This window comes from Balaenoptera physalus (genome assembly GCF_965194825.1).
Source record: "Balaenoptera physalus genome assembly, chromosome: 1".
NCBI classification, from domain to species: domain Eukaryota; kingdom Metazoa; phylum Chordata; class Mammalia; order Artiodactyla; family Balaenopteridae; genus Balaenoptera; species Balaenoptera physalus.
Genome location: NC_138882.1, coordinates 138,740,722 through 138,754,939, shown reverse-complemented (window position 1 = coordinate 138,754,939; position 14,218 = coordinate 138,740,722). Strand labels below are relative to the sequence as shown.

The window sequence follows — 14,218 nt, the reverse complement described above, 5'->3', positions numbered from 1 at the left end:
TCCCCAGGTAGAGGAACTACTAAGAAGTTGAGAACTCCTGCCGAGGACAGAGTAGAGAAATGGGTGGGGAGAGTGAGTCTGCTCTGCTTTTGAGCTATCTTAAATAACAGACTTCTAAATAAAAGTGCATTTGCAGAGGATTGGGCTGCTAAAAATATTTAAAGTTTAAAAACTTCATTATAAGGCTTATCATAGAGATTATTATAAAGTTTTAAAGCTTTTATGATAATGGTCATCAAACTAAAATTATGTCATCAAAAGCCATGTCTGTCATTTTATAAAAGAATCCATGTCTGGGTTTGTTTCTGCAGCAACCATGCCTGACTTTTAAGCGCAGCCTGCCTTCAGGACCCTTCCACGTGGTGTCCATATGTGCAGGCATTACTAGGCCAATAAAGAGCTGTTTATATTCTTTAAAATTAGCAAAACTCATACTCCACGAATGTAACTGCAAGGGCACAGACACCACCCACACGGCCCCTGCAGTGCGCATGTACTTGTAAAAGGTACATAGAAATAATAACCTTGCAAGTTTTTCACTGTGGGCCCAGGATTCTAGTTGATATTATTGTCTTATAACTTTTTGTTGTTTCTTCAAACCTGGATTTTCCTTAGTGAAATTCACAGTTGTTTCTAACTAGAATTGACAGTAGACAGTAGAATGTGGTACTACCAGTTAGGAGACCTGGGTTCAGGTCCTTACTTTGGCAAATCCCAAAGAAGTATTAATAACTTGCTTTGTCTAACTCGCTGGTTTGTGAAGAGCAAATATGATAAGACTATTAATAGGTAACATGTATTAAAATGTTAACTCCTTACTGTATATGAGGCACTAGGCTGAGTGTTTCATATAAAACATCTTCTTCAATCTTCCTAACATCTCTAGGCATAAATATTATTATCATTTCTGGGACTTCCCTGGCAGTCCAGTGGTTAAGAGTCCGCCCTTCCAGTGCAGGGGGCATGAGTATGGTAAGGGAACTAAGATCCCGTATGCCACACAGTACAGCCAAAAACTTTTTAAAAATTAAAAGAAATATATTATCATTCCCATTTGGCAGATGAGGAAATAACTGAGGCACAGAGAAGTTTTTAGTGACTGGTCAAAGATCACTTAGCTTGGAAGTGACAATCAGAACTCACACCCAGATATATCTGAAAAAACCAAAAACACTAATTTGAAAAAATACATGTTCACAGGAGCATTATTTACAATTTGCCAAGATATGGAAGCAACCTAAGTGTCCATCAACAGATGAATGGTTAAAGAAGATGTGGGGTATATGTATACAATAGAATACTACTCAGCCATAAAAAAGAATGAAATTTTGCCATTTGCAGCAACATGGATGGACTTGGAGGGCATTATGCTAAGTGAAATAAGTCAGACAGAGAAGGACAAATACTGTATGATACCACTTATATGTGGAATCAAAAAATTCAACAAACTAGTGAATATAACAAAAAAGAAGCAGACTCACAGATATAGAGAACAAACTAGTGGTTACTAGTGGGGAGAGGGAAAGGGGAAGGGGCAATAGTAAGGGATTAAGAGGTACAAACTATTAGGTATAAAATAAGGTACAAGGATATATTGTACAACATGGGGAATATAGCCAATACTTTATAATAACTATAAATGGAGTATAACCTTTAAAAATTATGAAACACTATGTTGTGCACCTGTAACTTATATAATATTGTATAGCAACTCTATTTCAATTAAAAGAAAGAAAGAAAGAGAGGAAGGAAGGAAGGAAGGAAGAAAGAAAGAAAGGAAAAAAGACCTCACACCCAGGATTGTCTGCCTTCTTGGCCTCAGCTCCTAACCAGTGTGCTACCAGCTCCCTATCCGACATAAAGTGCATTGTAAACTCTAAAGTGCTATAGAAACTTCAATAATTGATTTTATGTTTTTAATCTGTAACAGTTCACCTGAAGCACCCAGCTCTCACTCATATGACACCCTTCATGGTGATTTTTTTACTGAGTGCTCATTTGTGAGCAGCACGAACAACATTATGACTTTTTGATATCTAAGAATATTCCAGTGGGAGATAATAATAGCTTCTGGGTTTCTTTCAGATTAATAGTCAAGCCTTAAATGTTCTCTTTCCTGTCTTTGCCAAGGTGTCAGCCCAGGGCATTCAGTCCACGCCTCTGAACCTGGCAGTGAACTGGCGATGTGAGCCGGCAAGCACCGACCTGCGCATAGATTACAAATACAATACGGATGCAATGACAACGGCCGTGGCCCTCAACAATGTGCAGTTCCTGGTCCCCATAGATGGAGGGGTAACCAAGCTCCAGGCTGTGCTCCCACCAGCAGTCTGGTAAGGAGCCATCAGTCCCCTTCCTCTTCACCAAAGGGCTCCTGGGCAAAGGGATCACAGACTTTTTAGCATTTGTGTTTCCTACAGGAAGAGATCACAGCAGGCCTGGGTGTCAGGGTTCAGGGCAGAAAACAGAAGCTGCTATAGCTAATTTCAAACAGAATATGATTTAACACAGGGATTTAGATGTTCACACAGAAAAAGAGGAACAAGCTTTAGACTGGATCTCCAAGAATATTTCCCAGAAGATTGCAGAACTGGCCCACCAGGGGAGCTGCTACCTCTGCTACAACCAGGAAGGAGAGAAATTAGAAGGCTGTCAGTGGAGCCATTGAATTCAAGAACCCACCACCCTCATGAGAATCCAAGGATAAGAAAGCTCCTACTGGCACAGCCTACACTGCTTCTCAACAACTACAAAACTGAGACTGGACTGGAGCACTGTTTAACAAGATCCCCACATCAGTTAGGCTGCTGACCAGCAGAAAACAGCCCCAAATCAGGAAAATGGCCTCTGCCTCCCTTCTGTCCTCCAGATCTCAAGTAGTACCTATAACTGATGGACCCTAATCTGCATCTAAGACCCTAATTACAAGGGAGTCTTGAGTTTCATTTTGCAGCCTCTGGACTATTAAAAGGCACACTAGAGAAGGTATGGGAACAGAAACAGAATAGACACTGAGTACCACTAGCAGCTGTTAAAAAAAGCCTTTTCTCCTAAGGAAAAATACTCCAGTTTTTCCATATGATTGTTAGAAGCAAAAAGTAGAACATTAAAAAAGAAAAAAAAAAAAGAATGTCAGCCATGTGACAGCTCCAATTTAAATTATCTGAATTAATTGATCAACTAACACTTCCCATCTATTTATTCAGTAGATGCGTTTAAAAAAAAATTTAACTGCATTGTCCTCTAAATGTTTATCTCTCTGACAGTGTTGTGACTAGTTACAATAAGGAAAGAGAAAGGAGAGTATTTATGTATGGATGAATGGATAGATGGATGGATGGATAGATAAATGGAAGGAGGGAGTGAAGGAGGAAGGGATAGATAGATAGATAGATAGATAGATAGATAGATAGATAGATAGATGGAAGGAGGGAGGGAAAGAGGAAGGAATGGATAGATAGATGATAGATATAGATAGATAATGCTTTAATTGTAGCTAAAATTTTTAAGATCATTTTTATTAATTAACAATATCTGGAAAAATATGACATCCATTAAACAAAAACCCTTGCATATGAAAAAGTCTTTTACCTACTTTATTTTTAGGAATGCTGAACAGCACAGAATATTGTGGAAGATTCCTGATATTTCTCAGAAGTCAGAAAATGGAGGTAATGTAACCACAGGCTTATTTTATTTAATATATAAAGCTGAAATAACTTTCAGATATTAGAAAACTATTAACCAAAATACATTTAGCACAAAAAGTAAGCAAAATATTTCAGTTCACTTTGGTATATACTTATTTTAACCAATAAAAGAAAATAGTTCTTCAATGAATCCTCTGCTACCACTTTTCTGCCCAAGACCCCACATCAAACAGACCATACTTTAAGCAGAGAAGAGCTTTTAATGAGGCATATTTCCATTCTGTATCAGATCTCACACTCCCTGATAGTTAGCTATTTTTCACTTTCCTCTGATATTAATCATAAGCTGGAAAATACATTGCCTTCCAAGCAGCATGCTTCCAAATTTTGAAGTACCATTTGGCTGAATTACATTTTTATCAGTGTGCAAAAAAGTCATGAATAATATTTAATGATAAATTTTATTCTATTTATACTGAAGCATATACTATTTTCTAGTAAGTTCGATTTTGCACATTAACTTTGAATACAATTTCCCAGGTTATATCCATAATGTTGCGTTGACTGTTATCTTGTAATAATACTCTTTTTGTAGGAGTGGGCTCTTTATTGGCAAGATTTCAGTTATCTGAAGGCCCAAGCAAACCTTCCCCATTGGTTGTGCAGTTTACAAGTGAAGGGAGCACCCTTTCTGGCTGTGACATTGAACTTGTTGGAGCAGGGTATAGATTTTCACTCATCAAGAAAAGGTTTGCTGCAGGTAAGTGGGTATCTTGTGAGTTTCATTTGCAAACAATAATGTTGCCTTAGCTACTCTTCCTTAAGAAGGAATAGGTTGTGATTTTCTGATCATCTTCCTCCTCTTCTTCCCCACTCCCAACCCCCATTTCCCATCACAATCAGAAAGCAAACCAATTGTTGAATGAAATAAAAATAGGACAATGAAACTGGGAATCAGAAATCAGGAAGGTCCTGGATACTTATCAGGGCTCTGGCTATTTCTTATATGGGACTGACCTGTCATTCCCATTATGTAGGTGTGTACACTGAGGTTAATGGGGGTAAATCCTACTTTTGTTACATTGACAAGCAAGATAAATGCTAATTTTGAATTTATCTCTTACCTGAAAACTTTTTTTCTTCAGCAGGTCTTCATAGATTTTAGACTTGTCTAGGCTTAGCTGAGATCTAAGAGGATCCATCTTCACTTTAATAGCACCTTAAAAAGTCTAGACCAGAGATCAGAACTGGTTGCCTAGAGCTGAAATGTGATCATGAGACAGGTTTTTGGCACACATGAGAGTTTATTGGTGGGGATTCCCCAATATTAAGGTGATTATCTTTGTCAATGACTTGTTGGAATACTTCCTGGTTTTTATGTCTGCCGTATTGATGTAATTATTAACTACACCCCTTTTGTTCTCAAAAATGGCCCAGGGTGGAAAATAATTATATGGTTACTCTTTCTATAAGAAGTTGGATTCTCACGTCCAGGAACAAATCTTCCAAGCTATTCTGGGCAAAACCCAAACCTCTGCAAAGCATTCCTATATGGAAATGTGAAAAGGCAACTAGCTGGTCTGGAAAGTTGAAAACTTAATAAACTTTATGTATTTTATGTTAGTATTGTACCCTTCAATTACATAGTATTTGGCTTCTAGGAGTAGGTCAGGAAGAATAGAAATGTTACCCACATAATAACCACATTATGGAACTAGCAGGTAACCCGTTGATATGTTGTTTTATTTTGCAGGAAAATACTTGGCAGATAACTAATAAAATCTTATGCAAGGATTTGGAGGATTCATATAATGGAGAACTACTGTATGAGAAACAGGTTTTAATTTTGGTTTGATGAAAACAAACCAAAATCTGCACTTGGGATATATCTGCTGGAAATGTCAATGACTTTCAGCAATGATTTCCCTCACACAATACCATGATGACCAGTCCTACAGTATTTACTTCTAGGTGTAATATTGTTAATGGTTTTAAAATGTAATTATTGTATTTGTAAATTGTACTCATTCCAGTAAGGCAGTTATACTTGAGTTTTAGCATTTTACCATTCCTGAAATGGATGTAATTTAAACTGTGGTATGTAAATTTAATAGTAGTACTGTTGAATGGCACAATGCTTACAGAGGTAGATTGCATTTTGTCAATATATAAAATTTAAATATAATATTGATAGCTGTCATAAGGGGGTGCCACACACAAAGAAAATTCAGTGGAACCAGAAAAAAACTTCCTTTTCTTCGGTCCTTAGTATGTTTTACTCTAGTGCTAAATAAAAATTCTATCTTCAAATATTTAGTGGGTTAAAGTCAGAAACTATTTCAGAAAAAATAAAAATTCTAAGGTACATGCGCATATTCAAAGAAAAGCATTAATTACCACTTTTTAAAAAGCTTTTTTTTCAAACTGCAAATTTCATAAAAATGCAAACTGTGTAAACAGGGCCTCTTATTTTTATAACTTGTGTAAAAAGGGAAAGCAATTCATATGTAAAGTTTATGAAATTATAATCAAGAGTAAAGAAGATGTCGAAGTCTTAACTACTTCCCCCTCTCTCCACAGTTTAGCAGATGTGGAGATTACTGAATAATCAGACTAAAACCAAAATTGTGATTTTAAAATTTCAAGAATTTCCATAGTTGAACTGGGTAACAACTTTTGCACAATAACTCTAAACAGAGAATGCCTCCCATCCAGCATAGGGAATGGTACCAAGCATCTTCCTCTTTACCAATAGGAACCAAAACATTGAGTCTAAATATCCCAGAAAAAAAAGATTTTAGTCCCCTACTTAAATCCAGAAGGAGAATTTTAATTGTCATCATTTATATCATTTGGGAAGGAAAAAATAAGCTTTATAAATCAAATTCTAACCACAGTATTGTGCAATAAATTTCCTTTCGGATAAGATTCATTGTATGTAACTATAAATCTTTGCCATTCTTGGGGAATCAAAAAGAGAGTTATCGAAAATGTATGTTATGATTTCATTGTTGCAAGGTATAATAAAAACTGTAATTACTCAGTCTGGCCTCATAATATGGGAATTCAGGATGAAGAAGCTCTTCTTCAGGGGTCCCAGTTGTAAAACCTTCCTTCATTAAAATCTGAAAACATGAATTTTCCTTTAAGTCATAGAACCTATTTTAAACATCAGCTAATTCCTACTCTAGGTTATACAATTAAATAACTATAATTATTAAGTTGTTATATTCATCATTAGTTGATAAATTTTATTTTACATTCATTCATACTTGACAAAGAACCTTTAGCCCCTTTAAATTTTAGAATCAAATTAAATTTTGTAAGTCTTACATTTAAAGTGAGATTGTGACTGGCAATTGTTTATAGTGAAACTTTTTAAATTAATATTTGTACTTCTCAATCAGTGCTTGCTACCAAGAGAATGTTCAAAATGACCTGTTTTACTTTAGAAGAATTCTTACTGTTCAAACAACTCTCAATTGGCTCGCCAAGCAGTCTCTGGTGTTGAAGTTTTTTGAACAAGTAAGTAATAAACTCACTTTAAGTAAAGATATTCAATTTGATTTTGTAACCAAAATAGTAAATGCAAACTTTTAAATCCCATGAAACACGGGGAAATTTCAGACACTGAAACCAATGGAGAGTAAGTAGCAGAAAATTGAGAATTATCCAGCATATGAATATAAAAATGTGTTTTTAAGAAATCAATTCATGAGAAAACATATTGAATATTAACACAAAGCATATTAAAAGTGTATAAATATTATTGGTTCTCATGTCTTGCTCATTATATCTTATTTTATTTTATATCTTTCTAGAGTGAATTAGTAATTAAACACAAGGGTTTTCTTTTCATAGAATAATTTGGTTGATATATAATGTAATTTAAAACAGATTACAATGATCTCTAACATTATTCTAATGTCTCTAGGCACTAAATTTGAAACTATGAAGATATCCTATGATTCCATAATTGGTCTTTATGAAACAGAATGAAAGTCAGAGATTTCAAAATTATTAATTTTGAAATATTATTATTATTATTATTGAATAACCAGAACCTTCATAGAGAATATATCCCTTCTTCTTTCAGAAAGTAGGTCAAATAATAACACAATAAACTCATATCAGGGATTTAGATTTTGGTGGGTTTTTTTTAATCTTGTAGTTTATAATCTCCTGTTACTCCTGTATCCACAGTACTGTACAATAAGAATTTGTGTTAGGAAAAATGATCCTAGACAATGCAATTATAAAAGAAACATTAAGTCAGATTCATTATCAATTCCTAAAACAAAATGGGCTAGTACATATTTAGATTTTCAATACCAAGGGTTGAAATAAAAAGAAAGGGTTCTCATTAACCAGAACACCATTTCCTGAGCATTATGATTAAAAATGATTCTGCTCTAACAAGATAGAAAGTATGAATGCTTTATTTTGCAACATGAGAAATATTTTTTTTCAAATAAATTCCATATTTTCATGTTATTTTTAAAAATAAATTTTTGTTAAGAATTAGTCTGAATTTTAGCATACTTGGAACATACAATTCCAAACAATTAAATTTTAAATTATTTTTAAAGCTCTATTCTTCTCTACACGTACAGCCAAAATGAAAATTCACTGCATAGTATCTGGAAGTACATTCCACCTGTAAAGAAAGAATGTCCACATTTCAAATGGTTTCAAGTGAATAGAGAGGAGCCATCCCCTCCAGAAAGTCAAACTACAGTTGTTTTATTTTTGTTTTTATGTATTTTTACTGGATCTCAATCTGCAAAGTGTTTGAGGCCATAATTACTCATATTTCTATTTCCAAATATTCATTTCAAAGAAGCCTGGTAACTACATTAGCTCTACCACTAACTCTTGCTGTGTGACCTTGGACAAATCATAGCCCTCTAATTTCTCATATTTAGACTGAGGAGTTGAGATTGACAGTGGTTTCCAAGCTTTTTTAACAGCCAAACTTTTTTCTACTAAAATTGCACATGGAATCCTGTTAGACAAAATAGCTCAGAGCAATGAAGGAGTTCCTCCAGCAGTTTAAATCTGGTCCTCCAGAGCACTGTTTAAATACAATAATAACACAGCCGTGATCTATAAAGCTTCTCCCACCTCAGAAGTTCCATGGTTCTAGTTGGCTCAGAGAGATCCACCTTTAGGGGCTTTAAAAAAAACTTGTACAATCATAGTAATTGAAATACAATAAAAATTGATATTCTCTTGAGTGCTTACCATGTACCAGTCACTATAGATGTTAGCTCACTTAATCTTTATATCAACCCCCAAATGGTAGATACTCTTTTTAATTAGTATTTTACAAATGGTGACATTGAGGCTTAAACAAATTAATAATTTGCCCAAAGTGACACAGCAGCTGGAAGTAACCCATTTATCTTGACAGCAGTGGGAGACCTTGACCTGTTTTACTGGTTCATTCTGGGAAATGAACTCTTCTGTTTTATTTTACTATACATATTCCACTTAAATACCCAGGTAAAAGGTGCTATGAAAAATTAATACCAAAATAGGGATAATTCCAAAAGCAAAATTGTTGGAAAAGAATATGTTTCTCAAAGCATGATTTGTGGACCACTTTTATTATCACTTATTTAACGAGGGAAATGATTTTGGCTTAGTTACCACTATATCCCCAGAGCCTAGAACATAGTGGGCATCAATAAATTGATATTGAATAAATAAATCTGTAGGAGTGGGGTTTAAGAATATGTATTTTGACAAGCACCCAAAATTTGAGAATCACTGCCCTAGTAGATCTCTCAAATACTTCTTAGTTCTGACATTTCATCAGATTTTACACATTCAATTATCACTTGAATACCATTTTTCTAGTGAGCTTATTTTTTCATTCAGTCCACTTAGCTTCCTACAATCTTGAAGAAAAAAAAAAGGTAGAGAGATTTTTCTAGGAAAATTCCTCTTTTCCTTAGAGTTATTTTATGCTATCTCAAACTGGCCTGAAATGCATTCTCTCATTGTCATTTTTCTGTCCTTTTTGTCAGTGTCTTAAAAGATTAAAAGAAGTAGGTAGGCTGCAAGCTGTCATTCATTCCAAATAAAATGTCCTAAAACATGGCTCCCTTCCTGCAAGGGACACAGACATCTAACTTTTGAGCTGACACTGTTTATTTTGTAGGCCTTTGAATTGGCTGCTTTATAAGCACGGACTACTGTCATTCCAAAAGAGTTGCACCAATTGCTTTCATTTTTGCATTTTTTTTTTCTCAAAATAATCACAGTCTGTCAGTTAAAGTTGAATGACACGGTAAAATGTGCCTGTATCTACTAAGGAGATGCGTTTGTGGTTTCTTGTTTTTTTTTTTTTTTTTTTTAACTTTCTTTTTTCTAAAAGATTGTGCATTTGAGCAAAATCCCATTCAATGTAAATGTATTCATTTTGCTACATGGTTTTCTGGTCAACAATTTTTTTTAAATGGAAACTTTTTTATGGTATCAAAATTAGGGTGATCTCTAAATATCGCTTTAAAAGTTGTCAACATGATGTTTCCTTAAAATGAGTCAAATTAAATTGTTGATATGAACAAGTCAATCTTTGTTACACTGATTAAAGAGACTGTTCTGATTACCCACCCCACCTCCTTTACTATGTGCACTTCTCTCTTCAGGCTTTATTGTATTTTCCTGCTCCTTCCATTTTTTTTTTTCATTCAGCAAACAGTAGTTGAATGCCATTTGCTCATTTGTGAATCAAACATGGCTACCATTACATTACTTTTTGTGGAATGTATGGAGGAAAAATGAGATAGGAGTGCAATGTTTAAGTCTCCAAATATTAAAAACAAAACCCACTAGCATTTCTATTTCTTTGATGTTCTGTAATCTTCTATAGGCTAGAGCTGCATTTTAAATATCTAACTGAATACCAAATATCCTTCTTGAAAGAAGATCAAATTTTAGGGTCTATTGAGTTGACCATGGTCAGACCTCTTGACTGTCCCTCATGTTTAATATCTGATGTCTATCCAAAATGAGTATTCCTAGGAGAGAAAGTCACCTCCTTGTTGACATTCACCATGGGTATAATAACTTATTCTCTAGGCTTAACTTCTAATGTTATTTTCCCTTTGATTTATAGTATTTCTAATCGTCTCCTTCTATCTCTAGTGCAGTACATTGCCTGTTCTAAATACATCTTTAACCTTATAAGAAAAGATGTTTCAATGAAAAGCAAATATATTTTTATGTGTCCCTTAATTGGCAAAAGAAAATAAGGGCAATTCTACTTCATTCACTGTATTCCAGTGTTTTCCAAATCATGTTCAGGACTACTGCTTCTGGCTATCACTGGGATCAAGGTCCAAAGCCAGGTTTTTTCTTTTCCTTATGAGATGATAGGATGATAATTTTTATAACTGTGGTTTTGCAGCTCAGTATTTAGCTCTTGCTTTGTTAAATGGATATGCGTGAGAGAGACTGGCCCCTGTTTTCTCTCTCTTCCTGTGTCTCTCTCTCAGTCTAAGGGAGTTGGAAAATTGCCGCTGAATAATTTTTCCTGAAAAAGCCAAGTGTTGGTATGATATGCTAATCTCATGTATAAGTAGGACTTCACTACAGGCCAAGCAGTCATTTGTAGAGCTGGCTTTTTAAACTGTTTGAAGAGTACTGGGTTTCAATATAAAAAGGATATTTTTTTCACTTTACATAGGAAAAGATCTCTATGAATGAAATGATCAAATGTTAATTTTGTGCCTACTAAATGGCAATGGAAGGCATTGTTTTTTTTTTTTTTTTGTACTTTTAACAATAAGAGAAACTAGGAAAAGAATCTCAGAGAAATTTTGTTGTATTTCTAAAGGTAATAAAATTCAGTCAGCTGTCTTTCTTAAAGAAAATGCTGTCAGTGTATACTTTGAGTTGGTGGTAGCTTTTATTTAGAGCCCTCCATGATCTTTGTAGCAAAAGTAAACAATGTCTTTATGACCTTGGATGGAGTACATATTTTCACAAAATACCTTGAGCACAAAATATTTATTAAAAAAAAAACAACTCTGGGGTAAAATACTCAAATATACTTTTAAAATTAGTTAAAATGTTGATGGCTGGCTCTTTTTCCTACATGTGTAATTCAATAGAGAATACTTAATTCTCGTAGCTGTGATGAAATCTTTACTGCTTATGTGCCGTGCTCAAGAAAAAAACCAGCAGAATGAAGCAAGGGTTTGTTCCTTCACAGAACTTCCCAAAGCTCTCTGATGAACAATGGTGATATGAATGTGTAATATTGACTTCTTGAAGATAATCATGAGAACATTTTAATGTTACTTGCCTTATAAATGAGAAAAGGTGTGGATATCATTTTTTGTAAATAATGATTTTTACAAGTGTTTTTTCCTTCATAATTTTCTCAGTCACCCATTTCACAGAATCCTGAATATGCAATTATTTATCATGGCACAGTACTGCAACTAGGGTTCCCATTGCAGGACAAAGTTTAATTATACTTGAGAACAAGATCAAATATATAAGTAAGTTACTATTTAAATGTGATTTTTTTCTGGAAAATAAATGAAGAACATAAAAATAAGTTGAGTTGTGAACCTCTTTTATTACCAGCCTCTTAAAGTTTTACCACATTTCTGGAAAACTTCGTTGCATATTTAGGGTGGGCATGGTGGGCAGAAGGTCTGGCACGGTGCAAGGGCTTTAGAGTTGGACAAATCTCATTCTGTAATTTAACTATAGTCTTGAGCATGTTACTCAATGATTCTTCATTTCCTTATCTTTAAAAAAAATAGAGTTACTATCCCCTTATCCTAGGGTCACTGAACAGATTAAATGAGATAATATTTATCAGTCACCTAACAATTCCTAACTATTATATAGTAAATAGTCAACAATCCTTTCCTGTTCTTATTTTTATGTGAATAGGGATTGAGACGGGCCAGAAAATGTTAATGCTCTTTCTCCAATGCTATCCTAATCCTTATGCGCTCTACCATTATCCAGATGTATTGCTATTGACAGCCAATTCTAGCTGCACTGAGCACTCATTAATGGACATGCACCAAGCTAAGTGCTTAGGGCACCATCTTTTTCTATCTCCAATGATTGCCCCCTATGTGAAGGTCCCTTCAGGGTCTGCTTTTGTTTGCTTTGGGTTGGGGGAAGGGCTCTGGGGTTAGAAGAGGGATAGTTATTAAGGAGGAAGGGGCTATTAGTTATGTCAGGTGGGTTCTCAACCCCAAACAGTCTCCATTTCAAATCTTAAACTTTAAGGATTGGGGAGACTGGTGTCAAGGAAAGTGTAAAGTGAAAGTTTGTAATGCCCAAAAGATAAGCCTATGAGTTCCAAGAGGCCCTGGGCATATTATTCAATATCTCAGAATCTCAACTCTCTAAATCTGTAAAGGACTAACAACGCTTTCTTTTTTTTTTTTTTTTTTTTTAATTTGCTTTATTTATTTATTTACTTTTGGCTGCGTTGGGTCTTCCTTGCTGCGCGTGGGCTTTCTCTAGTTGGAGCGAGCGTGGGCTACTCTTGGTTGTGGTGCATTATTTTGTAGCGAAACCTGGGATCTAGGCGCTCGGGCTTCAGTAGTTGTGGCACATGGGCTCAGTAGTTGTGGCTCACGGGCTCTAGAGCGCGGGCTCAGTAGTTAGGCGCATGGGCTTAGTTGCTCCTTGGCATGTAGGATCTTCCGGGACCAGGGCTCGAACTCGTGTCCCCAGCATTGGCTGGCGGATTCTTAACCACTGCACCACCAGGGAAGTCCCAACAATGCTTTCTTGAAAGAGTTATTGGGAAGACTAGATAAAACTAAAACTGTTTGCCAGTACCTGGTAAATGTGAGCTCTATTATCAACCATCTGTGCCTTGGGGTGGTGGAAGGCAGCATCAGGGGTCGGGGGGAGGGAAGGGAGTGCTTTCCTTTCTCTCTGTACCTCGCATTTCCCGTCCTAGGAACCGGCAGCATTTCCCACTCCTGCCCCTGACATCTGCAAAAGGAAACTGATGAGGGCTCCCAGGGCTGCCCCTTGAGTTCCCAGATGTCCCCCTCGCTATAGAATGACTCGGCTTCTCTCCAGCTCGCGGCCTCCCCAAGGCACAGCCAGGCTCAGGGCAGCCCCCTCTGGGCAGTGACGAGGAGATCCTCCACTTCCTTAGGCGGATCACAGGACTACGCAACTACTATGTCTGCCTGGGGCGGGCCAAGGACTCTGTTTGAGAAGGTCACCTTGGAGACGGGCCGCGGAGTCCAGGGGGAGTGCGCGGGCATTCGCGGGCAGAGGGAAGCCTCCTCGCCCCGCGCTGGTCCCGGCAGCGGAGGAGCCCGTGGTCTGGGAGGCCCCAGGCCGAGCCGCGTCTGCATCTCCAGCACTGCCTTAGATAAGTGCGCCCTCTCCGCAGCGCGTCTGGGCAGGAGCAGAGAAGATTGACCGAGGCAAAAGGCAAGTTCGAGGATCGAGGGGCCTAAGGGGGGAGGGCCCTGTGTTAGAAAATGGCCTGCCTGCCTTGTCCATGACCTCTCTCTCTAATGCCTTATTCCTCCTCCCTCCAAGAAAAAAGTGGCCCCAGT

At 36.4% G+C, this 14,218-nt stretch overlaps 1 protein-coding gene across 23 annotated transcripts in view; it reads left to right on the top strand.

Annotated features, from left to right (window-relative positions):
- Window positions 1-14,090, top strand: part of SGIP1 (SH3GL interacting endocytic adaptor 1) — a 229,919-nt gene extending 215,829 nt beyond the window's left edge. For all 23 annotated transcript variants that reach the window (XM_082419352.1, XM_082419353.1, XM_082419357.1 and 20 more), the window contains 4 exons: window positions 2,131-2,333; window positions 3,607-3,671; window positions 4,246-4,410; window positions 5,404-14,090. In XM_082419352.1, coding sequence (XP_082275478.1) covers window positions 2,131-2,333; window positions 3,607-3,671; window positions 4,246-4,410; window positions 5,404-5,426 — 456 coding nt within the window. In that variant the 3' untranslated portion in view covers window positions 5,427-14,090. The remainder of the gene's footprint in view (window positions 1-2,130; window positions 2,334-3,606; window positions 3,672-4,245; window positions 4,411-5,403) is intronic.
- The last annotated feature ends 128 nt before the right edge of the window (window positions 14,091-14,218 follow it).